This window comes from Columba livia, chromosome 16 (assembly GCF_036013475.1).
Source record: "Columba livia isolate bColLiv1 breed racing homer chromosome 16, bColLiv1.pat.W.v2, whole genome shotgun sequence".
Classification (NCBI taxonomy): domain Eukaryota; kingdom Metazoa; phylum Chordata; class Aves; order Columbiformes; family Columbidae; genus Columba; species Columba livia.
The window spans coordinates 13,456,164-13,472,161 of NC_088617.1; the positions used below are offsets into that span (position 1 = coordinate 13,456,164).

Genomic DNA, 15,998 nt, shown 5'->3' on the forward strand with positions numbered 1-15,998 from the left:
AAGCTGAGCTTAATTTATCTACTAATCCACATATTGTGGCAGCAGGTTATAAAAACAAACCAACCTACCTGGGGGTAGGTATGCACCCTCCAAAGAAATTCAGGCAAGCATTTGGATGGTTTGTTTTTAGTATCAAGATATTAGATCTGGTATAAATCTTTTTATACACCAAGTAATTAGTATTGTTCATTTATAAGAAAATGATACTTGCGTGGTCAGGCTCTGAGTGTTGGGTGGGGACAGGCTGGAGAGCTGGCCAGGGAAAAATTTAATGAAATAGAACAAGGGCAAGTGTAGAGTCTTGAATCTGGGCAGGAACAACCCCAGGTTCCAGTATAAGTTGGGGAATGACCTGTTAGAGAGCAGTGTAGGGGAAAGGGACCTGGGGGTCCTGGGGACAGCAGGGTGACCATGAGCCAGCACTGGGCCCTTGTGGCCAGGGAGCCAATGGTACCTGGGGTGGGTTAGAAGGGGGTGGTCAGTAGGTCAGAGAGGTTCTCCTGCCCCTCTGCTCTGCCCTGGGGAGACCACACCTGGAATATTGTGTCCAGCTATGGCCCCTCAGTTCCAGCAGGACAGGGAACTGCTGGAGAGAGTCCAGCGCAGCCACCAAGATGCTGCAGGGAGTGGAGCATCTCCCGTGTGAGGAAAGGCTGAGGGAGCTGGGGCTCTGGAGCTGGACAAGAGGAGACTGAGGGGGGACTCATTCCTGGGGATCAATATGGAAAGGGGGAGTGTCAGGAGGATGGAGCCAGGCTCTTCTGGTGACAACCAGTGACAGGACAAGGGGCAATGGGTGCAGACTGGAACACAGGAGGTTCCACCTGAATATGAGAAGCAACTTGTTCCCGGTGAGGGTGGCAGAGCCTGGCCCAGGCTGCCCAGGGGGGTTGTGGAGTCTCCTTCTGTGCAGACATTCCAACCCGCCTGGACACCTTCCTGTGTAACCTCATCTGGGTGTTCCTGCTCCATGGGGGGATTGCACTGGATGAGCTTGCCAGGTCCCTTCCAACCCCTGACATGCTGGGGTTCCGTGATACTGGCCAGGGGTCCAATGTTCTGCTACAGCTGAAATGCTCCTTGGTGTTCACACGGGATCATCCATTTGCATCCAGCTGCTGACAGAATTACTTGTCCTAAATAAAGACGTTTTATTTTCACACAATCATAAAACTAACTGAAAATATTTTAATAATGATTCAAGAGTGTATGTTGTCATATTTTGTGATTATGTTTCTAAGTAGCCCTAGGCTGGCTGTTGAAATCATGTGCAATCATTAAAAATAGGTGTTAATACAGTAATTTCTTTCCAAATAGATTTCTGTGCTTGTTAGGTAAACAGGAGTTAAATGCTAGAAACTTGTGTTTAAATGTCAAAATCAGCTGGATGTGTGTGACTTATGGGGTTATTGGTTTTTTCAATCTCTTTGTGCTTCTTCAACGTGCAGTTTGCTAATCATCACAAGATTCTTGTTGGAGTAATTAATGTATTTTAGCCTTGTTTCCCAAGAAAATGAGATGTATACAATTCCACCTGCCAGTCCTGTTCTGCTTCTCCCCCTTTCTCTGTGTGTTGTGCTACAAACTTTTCCATACTATCTAAATATCCACGGAGGTATCAAAGTTGATTAATTTCTATGAATTATGGAAAATCTGGATGGAGTATATATGGGCATGGTAGGGAAGAGGCTTAAAAGAGCATTCAGGTGAGAGGAAAGCTGCACTGTGAGTTCCGTGGTTATTCTTGGCTCAAAACCACCCATTTGACGTGCTGAGTCTTTTCCAGCCGGCAGGTGAAGGGAGCAGAGGAGACGTTGGGTCGAGGTGTTTGAAATAGGAAAAGAGAAACAGGGCTGTTGAGGTGCAGGGCACAGGTAAATTGCTGCTTGCTGCTTCTTCCTCTGAATTCTCCTTTTTCCTGGTTAACTAATGGCGCTTGCGTTAAAGAGCCACCAGTGGATTTTAGCAAGCATGCAATAAAATAAGTCTTCTGTTTTATTGGTCAAAAATAATTAGAAGCTTGATGGCAGCTGAGAGGGCTAAACAATGTGTAATATAGTTTCTTTTTTTAAGAAGTATTGGGAGATGATAGATTACTGAAATTTTACTTGCACTGGTTAGTGAAAACTGTGTCACTGTGTACACACGTGTACATACACATGTGTGACTCAGCAACTGTTTGCACAACAGTCATTTCAAATGTGATTAACCGGCTCTATGTTTTTCTGCATATTCTCAATGAAAATGATTAAATACTAATACCTTTTTAATGGATATTTTTGCAGGCTTTGAAATGAAAATCAGCTTTAACATATGGTTCTGAACGAATGGTGTACGCTGTATGTGTTTGCTGTGTTTGTGTGCAGTGTTGTTTCTCTGGGTGGAGAACGGCAGCTCTCCTATCAATGCAAACTCCTTCAGGCTGTCCAGTATGTCTGTGCTGATCCAGATGCTATTCAGCTGCTTTTTGAAAGCATAAATGATACCTATTGGGTTTGGTAGAACTTATAATGGGATCAGAATTAGGTACAGTCCTCCAGGTCTTTTAAATTTAGACTACTTTTGAAATACTTACGTTAAAAGCTTTTTCACTCTAGCAGAAAGATTTGTATGATTCACATCTGGAATGTGGTAATTAACAGTATTGAACTCCAGTAATAACACTATATACTATTTAAGCAAGTCATTAGTACTTGTTTTGGCAGTGTGATATTCTCTGGTGGTTAACACTGGCACCAGCAAGCTGTAGGATGCAAGAACTTCCCATTTATTGCTTTCAAAATACCTGTGGAATTATGGGTTTCACAGTCACTGTCACAGTGTCTAAACTTTGCTTTAGCTTGCGGCCTCTAAAAAGAAAGTTGCGATATTCAGATCTGGTCTCCTTTACAAATTGTGTTTTGCATGGCATGCAGAGGATAAGATATGCACTGGTTTACATTGCTTGTGCTGTTATCAGGTGGTAAGTTCATACAAATCGCCCCTTGCACCGAAGATACAGATAGCAGCAGCTTAAGCAAACATGTTTTCTTCCTTGTTGGCAATAACGTGTGCAGAACGCACCTGCAGAGCTGGCACGTGGTGTTTGATTGCTTTGGGACGCAGGTTCGGTACCTGAGCCCAGGTGTGCGGATCAGCCCCCCCTTGGCCGCAGCACCTGAGCCAGGTCAGACACCCAGGGGGATGAAGGTCTGGTGGGAGGTTACGAGCAGAGATGACTGAGGAAATGGCACAGAGGAGGGAACACGGTGTGAGGGGGATGCAGGAAGGAGTCTGGGAGTTGGATCCAGCAGGTGGTTCGGAGTCTTCAATAACCCGGTCATTTTCCAGTGAGTAATCTGCAGTAGAAGACTCACTGGTATAAAGCCTCTTCATTTGGGATGTGGAGCTGAAAATGTGTTTTAAACATGAATAGGAGCAAGGATATCTGGATATTTCCAAAGCGATGTCTATTTTTAACATAACAGCACGCCATTTCTGCCCGTTAATAAAGAAGCTACATGATGCATATTGTCCATCTTCTCCCCTTGCTCCCCAAAACCAAATACTGAATTGAATTAATTTCAAAGAATATTAGAAATAGCTGCTTGCTTTGGTGCAGGATCAGGCGAGCCACGGGTGCGAGGATGGGGATGCTGGAAATGAAGGTTTTCTCACCCTCTTTTGGAAGTGATGTATCTCCTCTGTTAGTGAAGTGCTTCATGGAATTACAACCTCCGTCTGTAGACTTGATCTGACCAAGTGAAAATGAGAGAAATACAGAAACGGGTTTCCTAAATTTGAATTTCGCTTTTAAATTTAATAATTATTATTTCAGCCTTTTTCCTATGATTGTGTATTATGGTTTTCTACCCCCCCCCCTTTTTTTTTAAGACAAGTAATATTTGACATGGGAACTTATGACATCAAAATAAGCCGGTATTTGCAGACATAAGAGGTACAGCAAACTTTGCAATTAGAACTTCGTTTATTCTCCGTTCTAATTGAAGGGACAAAATCAAAAGACCTCTTTTGCCTCAGACATGAGTATTTACAGATTATGTAATAGAGGCTAAGCCCTTTGTAAACCATTTTCTGCACTTTGACAAAAGGGAAAGGAAGGAGAAAACAAGTGTGGTTTTGTTTTCAGGATGTATCTACATCTCAAAAAGCAGATGATTTATTGTTTGAATTCCTGATTCAAATGTTTCTGTTGTTTCTTCATCCAGATTCAAGATCCAGCCCATATTATGGCTGGCAGTGGGTCCAGAGCAGGACCATCCGGTGGGTTTTCCATGAAATCACAGCTCCAAGTCACTGGTAAGCCTTTGGAAAACATACAGATTCTCTGGATAGAAATGGTAAAGTGGTTTTCCCACAATTAAATGGAAGTTACTAGTATGTTGCATTTCAGGGAGTTTTGAGTTGTACAAAACCCAAAACAAGTCGCATGATAAAATTGATGGTGTTATACCATCATTACTTGGCAGAAATGTAACTTTTTTAGTCAGGATTTTATCTTAAATGCATTTTAAAATGATTCATTTTTGTGCCAAAAAAAAGGAAGGAATAATTATTTTTGAATGCTGTTAAGTAAATTGTACAGAACAATCCTTTTCAAAATGTAAGATGTAATATGATGCTGCTTTCAGTTACTAACACTTGACATAACACCGAATCTAACACATTCTCCTATCGATGTTTTTCCATCTCAAGCTAAGTGAATGTGAAGTGCTGTTGATTCGGTTTGACTTACTGCTTCTCCCTTGTTCCATGTCTTGATGGGCACCATTGTAAAGGAGCTTTATTAAAAGTGTTGGTGAGAATATAACTGTGATTGAGCACCAACAGAGCGGCTGTTGAAAATCACCAGGTTTTCCTCACTTTTGCTGCCTGACGAACGTTGCTGAAGCCTGGGGAGATCTGGGGGTGTACGCAGGTCTGTGTTTAGAAGCGTCAAAGGCAAATTTTGCACCATCAGTGTGGAAGGTCTGTGGGTCAATGCAGAAGTTTCACAAAGCTGTTATTGTGGGGTTGAAAAGAATCATGCAAAATAGATGGGAAAGCCTTAGACCAGACAGGAGGTTGGAACAGAGTAAGTTCTACTGACTGCAGCTGCCACACTGAGGTCACACGCTTGTTTTTTCTCTGTAGGCTGTGAGACTTTAGTAGGAATCCTGTTCCTACAGGTTGATAGTGGAGAGAAAAACAGAAGCAGCTTGGAGGTTCATCCTCTGCATGGTACGGAGAGCAGCACTACGGACTGAAGTGGTGGTTGCTGTCTGAGCCTTGCTCCGTTAAAGGCCTGTGACTCACATAAAGTGAAACTGAAGTGTCTCAGTGTTTAGAACTGAGACCATTAAGACTTTTGAACGGTTTTTAATTGCTGTAGGAGTTCAGCCCCAGTGTGTGAGCAGGCACAACCTTTTTGTAGACACTTCTGTGAGCAGCACCCACCTCCTGCCCTACCCTACCCCCACCTCCCCATTCTGTTCTCATAGTTATAAATGAACTTTCAGGTTGTCTGGCTAAGTAAGAACCTCAAAAGTCATGACAAAACTGCTGCTTCGTGCTGCCTCCCTGTAGTTCTTGGTGCCTTTGAGACAGCTGGTGCTGTTGAGGTGGGACATGCTGCAGCACTGAAGACACGAGGGGATGGGGAGATATTTGTGAAAATTAAGTGAATTTCTGTAAGATGTCTGTAATACAGAGAGAAAGAGTTTCTTTTAGGAGCAGTTCAGAGCAGTTTATACTAAGCTCCTTCTCTAAATCTCTAAAGGAGCGCAGACTATAAAGGGAATCTAGGTAGATTAGCCATGTGGGCTTAAATTAGTAATCTTTTTTTTCAGGATGTAGTGCAGCTGAGGTGGGTGACAAAAACACAAGAGACCAGGTTGTTATTTGTCAGAAGGGAGTGGAGTTCCCTGGCCTATTGGAAATGGTAGTATCTTTGGTTTGAGTGCTGTTTTGTGAGTTTACTATTGCCAAGGAATCCAAGAACACTCCTAAGAGTCAATGTTGGGGAGAGACGCCTGCGCACGATGCTGCTTGGCTATATGGGGTGTCAGAGAGGAGCCTTGCAGTCAGTGATGTTCAATGTCTATAAACCAAACAAAAATGCACACACAGACAAAAAAACCCCACAAAACAAAAACCAAACACACACAACAAAAATGACAACAAACAAACACACAAACGTGCACCCCCCTTCATTCTTCCCCTGCCCAGTCACAGCTCTGGAGCTGCAGGTCCTGTCCGGGATTCTGTGTTTCTAGAACAGTAGGTGGTTGTTGGAACTCAGGACTTTGCCTTCAGTTTGCTTTTCTGTAAATTTGCTTTGATACAGATAATTTAACACAAAGTTCTTGTTCTTCATGGTGTTCTTTTCACCAGCTCTGGCAGCAGTTGTCTGTAATTCCCCAGTGAAACAGATCATGTTTGGAGCTTTCCAACAAGCACGTGTAATAAATGCCAGTAATTCTCTTGGCTGGTGATGGACAGGAGGAGGTTTTAGAGGCTATTTTCTGCTTTCAACACCTAAGTGCTGTTATCAGTCTTATACTGATTATTATTAATTATAATGTCTGATATTATGAAGTATTATTGCATGTTTTAGGCACTTGTGTGAGCTATAGCATTGTATAAAGTGATTTGGAATGCAAGAGCATTTTTGTCCATCTAATATATTTCTTTTTGAGCTTTATTGTCATGCATCAGTGACCTGATACTCAAATGCTAAGCACACAACTGAAAAGTATTATTTGAAATCGAAATCTTATTGAGTAAATGATTTTCTCTTTCTTAATAGTTATTTCAGCGAAACTGAAAGAAAAAAATAAGTGGTTTGGACCAAGCCCTTATGTGGAAGTCTCGGTAGATGGACAGTCCAAGAAGACAGAAAAATGCAACAATACAAACAGTCCGAAGTGGAAACAGCATCTTACAGTGTAGGTTTGATGGGTTTGCTTTCCAACTTATTTTGGCTAAAGTAATGCAATTGGCAGTGGACTTAAGGGTTGCGTTTTTATTTGAAGCCAGGAATTCCATGTTACATGATAGGAAGATATTTGTGTGATTTTTTGGAGCAAATTGAACTACAGTCTGGAATATATATTAACAAACTATTGCATTACTTTCTATGGAAGGGACACCGTGCTAATGAAGCCATTTATTCTCTATTAATGTATGTGGTGTATCAAAGGAGCCTTAGTTCTGTGTGTAGTAAGGAAATGAAGATAATTGGAGATGAAAACTGAGAAGTCCCACGCACGTTTTTGTTGTCACATTTCAGTTTATGGTGTTTCAGGAATATGTGGCTGAAAAGTGCGGCTGTTCTGCTGCAGAACAGGTAGTTAACTCTGTCTTGCACACATCTAAATTCAATCACAAGTACAAAATTCCTGATTAATTTGTCCTTCAGAGTACAAAACTAACATTGGATTGAATGTGAAGACAGCTGTTGGTGTCTGCTTGGCCAAGGGTCTGTGTTGTGAGATGACAAGAAGCGTAAAGTACAGGAAAAAAATGACCTGCAGCTTCTATAAAATTTAGTTTTCTCTTGAGAATGTGTTGCATGGAACACTGAGATAGAGGCCAGGCGTGTGCTTGCACATTTGCTTAGGCTTAAATTCTAGATCATTACTCTTGAGGCACCTTGAGCATTCCTACCTGAGGAAAACCTTTTTGGTGCCTGTTCTTTTCAGATCAGGAGTTGGGCTTGTTTAGTCTGGAGAAGAGGAGGCTGAGAGGTCACCTCAGCACTCTCTAGAACTACCTCAAGGGAAGTTCTAGCCAGGTGGGAGCTGGTAATTTCTCCCAGGCAGTCAGCAATAGGACAAGGGGCCATGGGCTTCAACTCTGCCAGGGGAAACTGAGGCTGGAGATTAGAAAGCAATTCTCTGCAGAGAGAGTGGTCAGGCATTGGAATGGCTGCCCAGGGAGGTGCTGGACTCACCGGCCCTGGAGGTTTTTAAACTGAGATTGGACATGGCACTTAGTGCCATGATCTAGTAAACGGACTGGAGTTGGACCAAGGGTTGGACTGGATGATCTCTGAGGTCTTTTCCAACCCAGTCGATTCTGTGATTCTGAGGGATAGATGTGATGGATGGATTATGAAATGGATAAGGAATTGGCTGGGTGGCTGTATCTGGAGAGTTATAGTCAACAGCTCAGTGTCCAAGTGGAAACCAGTAATGAGCGGTGTCCCTCAAGGATCCATACTGGGACCAATATTATTTAGCAACTTCTTTAATGACATAGAATAGATAGTGGGATTGGGGCACCATGAGCAAGTTTACAGATGACACCAACTTGAGTGGCTCAGTTAATAAATAACTTAGAAATGGTCTTTTCTGCTAGGCTGACTCATTTAAAGTTGAAGCAGATTGCTCGGTTCAGCCGCTTCCCCTGCCAATAAATGCCCTTACCCGGTGCTCAACTTTTTCTTTGCAGAATTGTCACTCCTGTAAGTAAATTAAACTTTCGAGTCTGGAGCCATCAAACATTGAAATCAGATGTACTTCTGGGAAGTGCTGCTCTGGATATTCAGGAGACTTTGAAATCAAACAGTATGAAACGTAAGTATAAGATTAACTACACTTTGGAATGCTGCAGAATTTGTCAGGAATTGTTTGTTAATCAGTGCTCTGGGCAGCTGGAGGAGGAAGGAAACCCTTAGGAATTCCTTTAGTTGCTACAGATTGCATTGATGAGCTTCCTCCGGCTTTTTCAGTGTAATCTTTTTGGTTATACACGGTCTGCTATGGTGTCCTTGAAAACATGGTGGGAACATGGGGGAAAATTACCTTGGGTAACTACATCATGCTGTATGACATCAGATACCCTGCTGTAATCTACTGGATTTTGGTTCAAACTTTAAGCAAGAATGTTTATTTACAACTTTGTTTCAATGAAAACCAGTTATTTACCCTGAAAATACACTCGGTCTGGGAATACAATGCAAAATGTTCGTCTTCTAAATGCGAATCTTGACATCATTAGATAAATGTGAGATATTTTAATGAGAAGGTAGAATGGACATCTCTTCTGCATGAGGAATAAGGTGAATTACGTTTCCTAACTATAGGTTTTTGAGGACAGGTACATTAATTGCTTTGGAAGTGTGGGCAGAAACACAGGACTCAATCTCTGCTCTGATGTTAATCCTTTCTTTAGGCAGCAACAAACTTATGCTCCAGTTTTCCCCTTTCTGACACCTGAAAATGATTTGTTTTACCACATGAAACTGAAAAAAAATATGGAGAGAGTTCTGGGGTTTGTTTGGGGTGTTTTTTCGCTTGCTGACCGTGGCCTGTGATTGGCTTCTTGAATAAAACGCGCTTTTTTTGTCATGTAGTAAAATTATTTTCCATAATTTTTCAGTTGAGCAGGTAGTGGTGACGCTGCATCTTGTTGGTGACAGAGAACCAGCAGAAGTGGTGGGAGATCTGTCTGTCTGTCTAGATGGGCTGCAGGTAGATCCTGAGCTCCTCACCAACGGTGATGCCTCAAGTACAAGAAGTAAGTAACTTGAATTCAAATCCACCCTCTACATATATCTGGGAGACAAAGCTTTTTTCCCGGTAACTTTAACATAACAACAGCGTTTTCTATAAGTTCCTATTTGTAGAAACCAGAACTCTTCTGCGTTTTTATTTGAGGTGGAGTCATAGTCCACAGTGAAGATTTTCAGCCTTGCCATAACAAAAATAACATCAGCATCTTGATTTTGCGGATTTCTATCTAGCAATCCCAGACTTCAATGGAAGTCTCTAGCTTCCCTGAATGTTTCCTAACATCATTAACAGAAAATAATATAAAATAAGTTAGTTTGATCTCATAATAATAATATTCAGCATGGATTTATAGTATTTTTTCTTAAAATATCTCAAATGTTTTCATGGATTTTTGTTCCCTGTGGAATGATCCACTGTTATGTTTAGTTGGTGTTGTCAGCTTCAGATAAATAGGATGATTTTTAATTTAAAAGCTTGAATACATGTAAAATGGGCAATCACACTGAAATAATAAGTAAGAGGGTTTAATTCTGTTGGTGCAGGACAAGCAATGGAGCATTTTTGAGGGTATTGTAGCCTGCAAAGTAGAGATTTCTCCAGCAGTCAGCATTGGAGGGACTGTCAGCTGTAGCAATTAGCTACATGCTTAATTGCCAAGTTTTAAGCTGGTTGGGGGTTGTTGTGGTGGCTTTTTTGGTTTTCATCTCTGCATTGTTCCATTTCCTGAAACTCGCCTCCTGAGCAGAAGGTGCAGGAAAAGGCCTGTGGGTAGTGGAACTGGGTGCTATAGATAGTTTGGGGCTCGACAGTGAAGACAGATGTTGACACACCAAGTCAGAGGGCTCACAGATCGTCAGGGGACCTGGGCACACAAGGAAAGAGTTAAAGTAGTCCAACACATTCTTACTGTAAAGGCTAAAGGTGCTTACAGGCAAATACACTGTTTATTGAGTACCTTTTGAAGATAAGATTTCTGCTTCTGGGATTAAAATCCCTTCCATGTGCTGCCCACTAACAGCACATTATCACAAGGCTTTGCAGGATTCCATCCCTGTCTTTGGCTTAGACCAAAGTTCCCATCAGAACTGAGAACTGATTTCTTTGTTGTTTAATTCTACAGAAATCAAGTATTGGTGCTCTCTACATGAATGAGCAGTTCTGTGCTGCATGCTCAAGTCCTGCAAATGCCGGCACAGAAGGCGTGAACAAGCAGTTGCAAAACGATTGCAAATCTCGGCTGAGCTGCTGTAGTTCTCTTTGGAGTCCTGCCACATTTTGTACCTGCTTGAATGCCTTGAGGCTAAATAATTTACAGAGAAAGGGAAGGGTCCAGGCTGGAGTCAAATGATAGCCTGTTATGTCTTCCATAAGGCGAAAACATTATTCACTGTGGCAGTGGTTTAAAAAACAACGTATACACACACACATGCTTATGGAGACATACAGTTTTGAAATAAGACACATAAGCAGTATGTGGTGCATCACCTCCACATTTGAAAGAAATGTGAGCATTGAGGAGTGCTTCTGTTCTCAGAACTTATTCAGAATATTGCTTATAGAATATTGCTTATATTGTCTTTCTTTCTGGTATTTAAGGTCCTACACAGAACGATGGCTCCAAACTAAGGAGCGATACACGGTAAGACTTTCTTCCTCTTTTTTTTTATACTGCCCTTTAGTGATTGCAGTTTTGAAAGAAGAATTTTATGTATTATAAAGACAATTGAAAAACTTCAGGGTATGCCCTGCAATAGTGACTCTTAAGGTCTGAGCATGTACTAAATAAAAATACTATACTGTTGTACACTCACATATTAAATTGTTTTCCGTATGAGCCCCATCTTTTCGCTTCAGTTTGCCTCCATGCGTGACCCATCTTTTGGTTTTGTTTGTGTTTTGTGTTTCTTTTGTATTCTTGTCCTTCTTCCAGTGATTAACCCAAGTAAAAAATACATTCACCAGTGGGATTTTTCATATATATAAATGGCACTGGTTGTTTTTACACTGTTTTATTTCATAGCATGGAAGTATCAGAATTATATTTAACTTAAAGAAGATACCAAGAAGTGTCTGGCAGGTGCAGTGTTTTAAGGCTGATATCACATTAGGTGCCCTGCTGCTTGGTAGGATAAAAGTGTGACCATGCTTGATGGTGGATTAACCTGCAGTGAGCACCGTGCCACTCTGATTAGTTACCAGCACTACAAGTATTTTAAGGATCTGTACAATGCACAACACTCTTGGATGATATCTGGAGTACATAAGTTAAATTTAATGGGTTTTTTTAGTAGATAATAACTCACTGTCATCTGAAGTCTTCCCGTGAAAGACTTTTTGTTCCATTTCCTTTTCATACTCTGAAGAATGTTTCCATGCTTTGGGTGTTCGGAATGCCTGAGTGTATAATAGTGTAATAATAGTAGTAATTGGAGCTGATGTGGTTTTAATACCAAACAATGGGGTTTTTGGTGTTCATAAAGGTCCGTTTTGATGGTTATGTAAGTGATCTGGAATATGTCGAACGGGTTATTGTTACACGTATAATAATGTTTTGATATGTATTGTTATACCTTAAGCCAACTGGTCAAATACACTAAAGATAAAAAGTGGCAGTTACAAACTTCACATCATTCCTTATCTCTGAAAACGTTCATTGTCATTTACTGTGGCCTTGGCGTGAACTGGTATGAATCACAGAGTCCCAGAATGTCAGGGGTTGGAAGGGCCCTGGAAAGCTCATCCAGTGCAATCCCCCCATGGAGCAGGAACACCCAGATGAGGTTACACAGGAAGGTGTCCAGGCGGGTTGGAATGTCTGCAGAGAAGGAGACTCCACAACCTCCCTGGGCAGCCTGTTCCCTCAGTCTCCTCTTGTCCAGCTCCAGAGCCCCAGCTCCCTCAGCCTTTCCTCACACGGGAGATGCTCCACTCCCTTCAGCATCTTGGTGGCTGCGCTGGACTCTCTCCAGCAGTTCCCTGTCCTGCTGGAACTGAGGGGCCACAACTGGACACAAGATTCCAGGTGTGGTCTCCCCAGGGCAGAGCAGAGGGGCAGGAGAACCTCTCTGACCTACTGACCACCCCCTTCTAACCCACCCCAGGTCCCATTGGCTTCCTGGCCACAAGGGCCCAGTGCTGGCTCATGGTCACCCTGCTGTCCCCAGGACCCCCAGGTCCCTTTCCCCTACACTGCTCTCTCATAGGTCATTGCCCAACTGATACTGGAACCTGGGGTTGTTCCTGCCCAGATACAAGACTCTACACTTGCCCTTGTTATATTTCATTAAATCACGTGTACCACACCTGGTATAGAGCAAAAGTGTGTTTGACAATGATATTGAGGTTAAATGTACACGATTCTACTTGATCCTTTATGCTTTGTGATTGATGTAGGCTTGCCTCCTGGTTTTTATTTTGTGTACATTTAAAGGAAAGGAGTTTTAGAGGTACTGGACTGAAACTGTAACCTGTGGTTTCATTACTGGTGGCCTATGTACTTGACCTGTCAATCCACTAGAATTCAAGATGACAGTCTATTTTGCTCAACTTATTGTGTAAATAAAGTGCTTTAGAAGTAAAGTTGTGGAAACCTGTAACTTTGCTTAGGGAGCTACAAATATATCAGCATAATATGCTGCTAGGTATAACTGAACAGTATAGAATGGATGAGTAGTGCTATTTAGTTTCTTAATTCTTGTAAGGTTGAGAACCTTATATTCATAGCTTTTGCTCAAAACTTTAATGCTGAGTCCTAAATTCTCCAGCCCTTTCCAGCATTGAGTTTACGGGGAAAAATAGTATATGTGTAATTAAGCTTTCTAAAAATGTGAAATATGCTGTGTGTTCTGAGCATATGCTGCCCCGTGGAGCGAATGCACACAGGCTGCTCCCAGCTTTGACTCAGCTCCCATCTCATTAGGGTGAAATTCATGGGCAGAAATAGCTGAGCAGCAAAATCTGGAGCTTGGGCCTAAAGGCACGTGTGTCAAGTTGGTGAACGAAAGCGGAGATTTCAGGGACAGATGTTATATATCTATATATCTATATATCTATTTCACAGTCTTTTCATCAGTTGAGGTGTCATATACCTCAGGAGATAAACTCTTAGTATTTTCATCCACATGTGGATGTTATTTTAATTATTATGAATGTAAGAATCTCATGTAATCGTAAGTATTGCATTCTAGTGTCTTCCCCAAAATTTAATGTCATCCATACACCATTAGAATAGTTCTTTCTGTTTGGTTTTTATTTCCTACAAAAGGACGAACTCAAACGGCCTGGAAAGCTGTGAAGATGCTGCTCCCGGTGAAAACAAGACTGTTAATGGCAGCGATTCTCCGTTACTCACAAACGGCAACTGCAAACCCGCCCGACCCCCCCGGCCTTCGCGACCGCCGCCCCCCACGCCACGCAGACCCCCCTCAGCAGCCGGTACGTGTTGTGGGGCCAGGCGTTTGTTTTGGAGCTTCACACTCTGAATGAACAGCCCCATTCATGACGCTCATTTTTAACTACGTGTTCTCAGGGTAAATTCTTTGGCAGATAACTCCTGAAGGACTATTTTTTAGCTTGCATTCAGTCCATGTTTAATCAGTGTTCCTATTGTTAGAAATAGGAGCGCCGTGAGTTCCTATTTCTAGTAGTACTAGATCAGTATTGAGCTGCCGTGTCTGCTCAGTACTGATTGCAGTGATACTGCTGCATATAGTGGAGCTGGGACCAAAAGAACACAGGTGAATAATACTGTACCGCTGAGCTTGAGGCTCCAGATGAAACCTCATAAAACTGTCTCAAATTGATAATATTGGGTGTTGAAATACTAGTTATTTGTTTCTACAATTCTAGTTACCGAAAAATCATTATTATTTTGCACTGAAATTGATAACTCTTTTTTTTTCTTTAAATTTATAAGATTATTTAGAAACTGCAAAATTTCAGAACAAGTAGTCCTGAAAAGCTAGTTGATGTTTTTAGGGTAACTCCTTTCCCCCCATACACTGTGGCTGGTTTCAGTAGTTTCATTATTACAATTGATAAATGCTGAGTCTGGATGGGAATCTGCGAGATAATAATGACTTTAAAAGATTAATCCGCTGTCGTTCAATAATCAGACCTGACTTGTGCACAACTTTCAGTCCCGCCCACAAAATGGCATTCAGAAACATATGAAGATGTTTAAAGAATGTATGTATTCCCTTCCCATTCAGATAATTAATTTATATGCAATGTCAAATATCTTCTTGAAAATTTTATGCTTATTATATCTTAAATTAGTTTTCCAAATAATATTTCAAAAATAATTAACTCATCAATGCAAGAAAGTAGTTTTTTGTTTATAATTTAGTGTTTGCAGAACGCAGGCAACTTCCTTCGGTAAGTATGATTTATTCTATCAGAAATAGCAAAATTGTGCCGTTGATGACAGTTCTTGGATTAAAACACTGTTACAAAATGAGACAGAATTGCTTTTTAGTTTTTCTGTCAGCTGTAGAATTGCACTGTATGCATGCCCTTCCAAATACCACTTCTTGGGCATTTGCTTTTGTGACTTACAACTTCTAAAATACATTGGTCATAAATATCACTTAAAGGCTTTTCTTTTTTCCCTCTTTGATATCTCTGACATCCCAGCAAGTGTAAATGGTCCTTCGTCCACATCCACAGAAAACGATGGGGCCAGTGCAGGATCGCTGGCAGGTACAGCTGCAAATACATCCTCGGAGCAGAGCCCTGAGGGGGGCACAGCTGCAACAACATCTGCATCAACAGCTGGAACAACAACTGCAACAACAGCTGCAACAACCACTCCTGCAACAACTGCTCCTGCAACTGCTGCACTCACCACACCTCCCGTATCAAGACAAGTCCAGCCAGTAAATCCTCCTCCTCAGGGCCTTCCTACAGTCAGTCAAGGTCCCCTCCCGCCTGGGTACGAGTCCAGTGATGTGTTTTCTTGTGTGTGTACCGACATTTCTGGGTTTACCTTATTTTCCTTACAGCAGGTGTAACAAAACATTCATAACATCTGCTTTTTGCTGCCCAACAAGTTTCCCCCACCCCGATATTAATTGGGAAGATATCATAACTATTTTGTCTGATAAGCCCTTAGGCATGGCTTATTAAAGAAAATAATTAATCTTTCTGATATTTTGGCTGCTTGTCATAGGTTCCCATGTCGGTGAAACACAGAAGTTGTACATAATGTGGCAGCTTACTGCCTTTAAATTAGAATTATTAGAATGGAGTCAGGTAGTAAAATGTTGGTATAGATAAGTAGAAGAAAAGCTGCTATTGCTGTGCACAGTCTACAATTTGTCCTGAAGTTTTGGGCTTCATACCGCAGCTCCTGTGTTGTTTCAGGCACATGTGGAATTTGCCACATGGTTGGTCTGTTGCCTCAGAGCTCCTGTTTAGATTGTAAATTTAAATAAATCAGGACAATTTGAGCAAGGGAAAGAAAAAGCTTCCCAGTGTGAACGGTGGAATTGTTGAAATATC

The 15,998-nt window shown here is 41.7% G+C and overlaps 1 protein-coding gene across 1 annotated transcript in view; it reads left to right on the forward strand.

The window, feature by feature from the left end:
- ITCH (itchy E3 ubiquitin protein ligase) overlaps window positions 1-15,998 on the forward strand; it is a 59,847-nt gene that overhangs the window by 20,340 nt on the left and 23,509 nt on the right. The window contains exons 2-8 of the mRNA XM_065032584.1: window positions 4,209-4,299; window positions 6,788-6,926; window positions 8,434-8,558; window positions 9,364-9,501; window positions 11,094-11,136; window positions 13,762-13,931; window positions 15,132-15,429. Of these exons, the coding sequence (XP_064888656.1) occupies window positions 4,230-4,299; window positions 6,788-6,926; window positions 8,434-8,558; window positions 9,364-9,501; window positions 11,094-11,136; window positions 13,762-13,931; window positions 15,132-15,429 (983 nt within the window). The 5' untranslated portion in view covers window positions 4,209-4,229. The remainder of the gene's footprint in view (window positions 1-4,208; window positions 4,300-6,787; window positions 6,927-8,433; window positions 8,559-9,363; window positions 9,502-11,093; window positions 11,137-13,761; window positions 13,932-15,131; window positions 15,430-15,998) is intronic.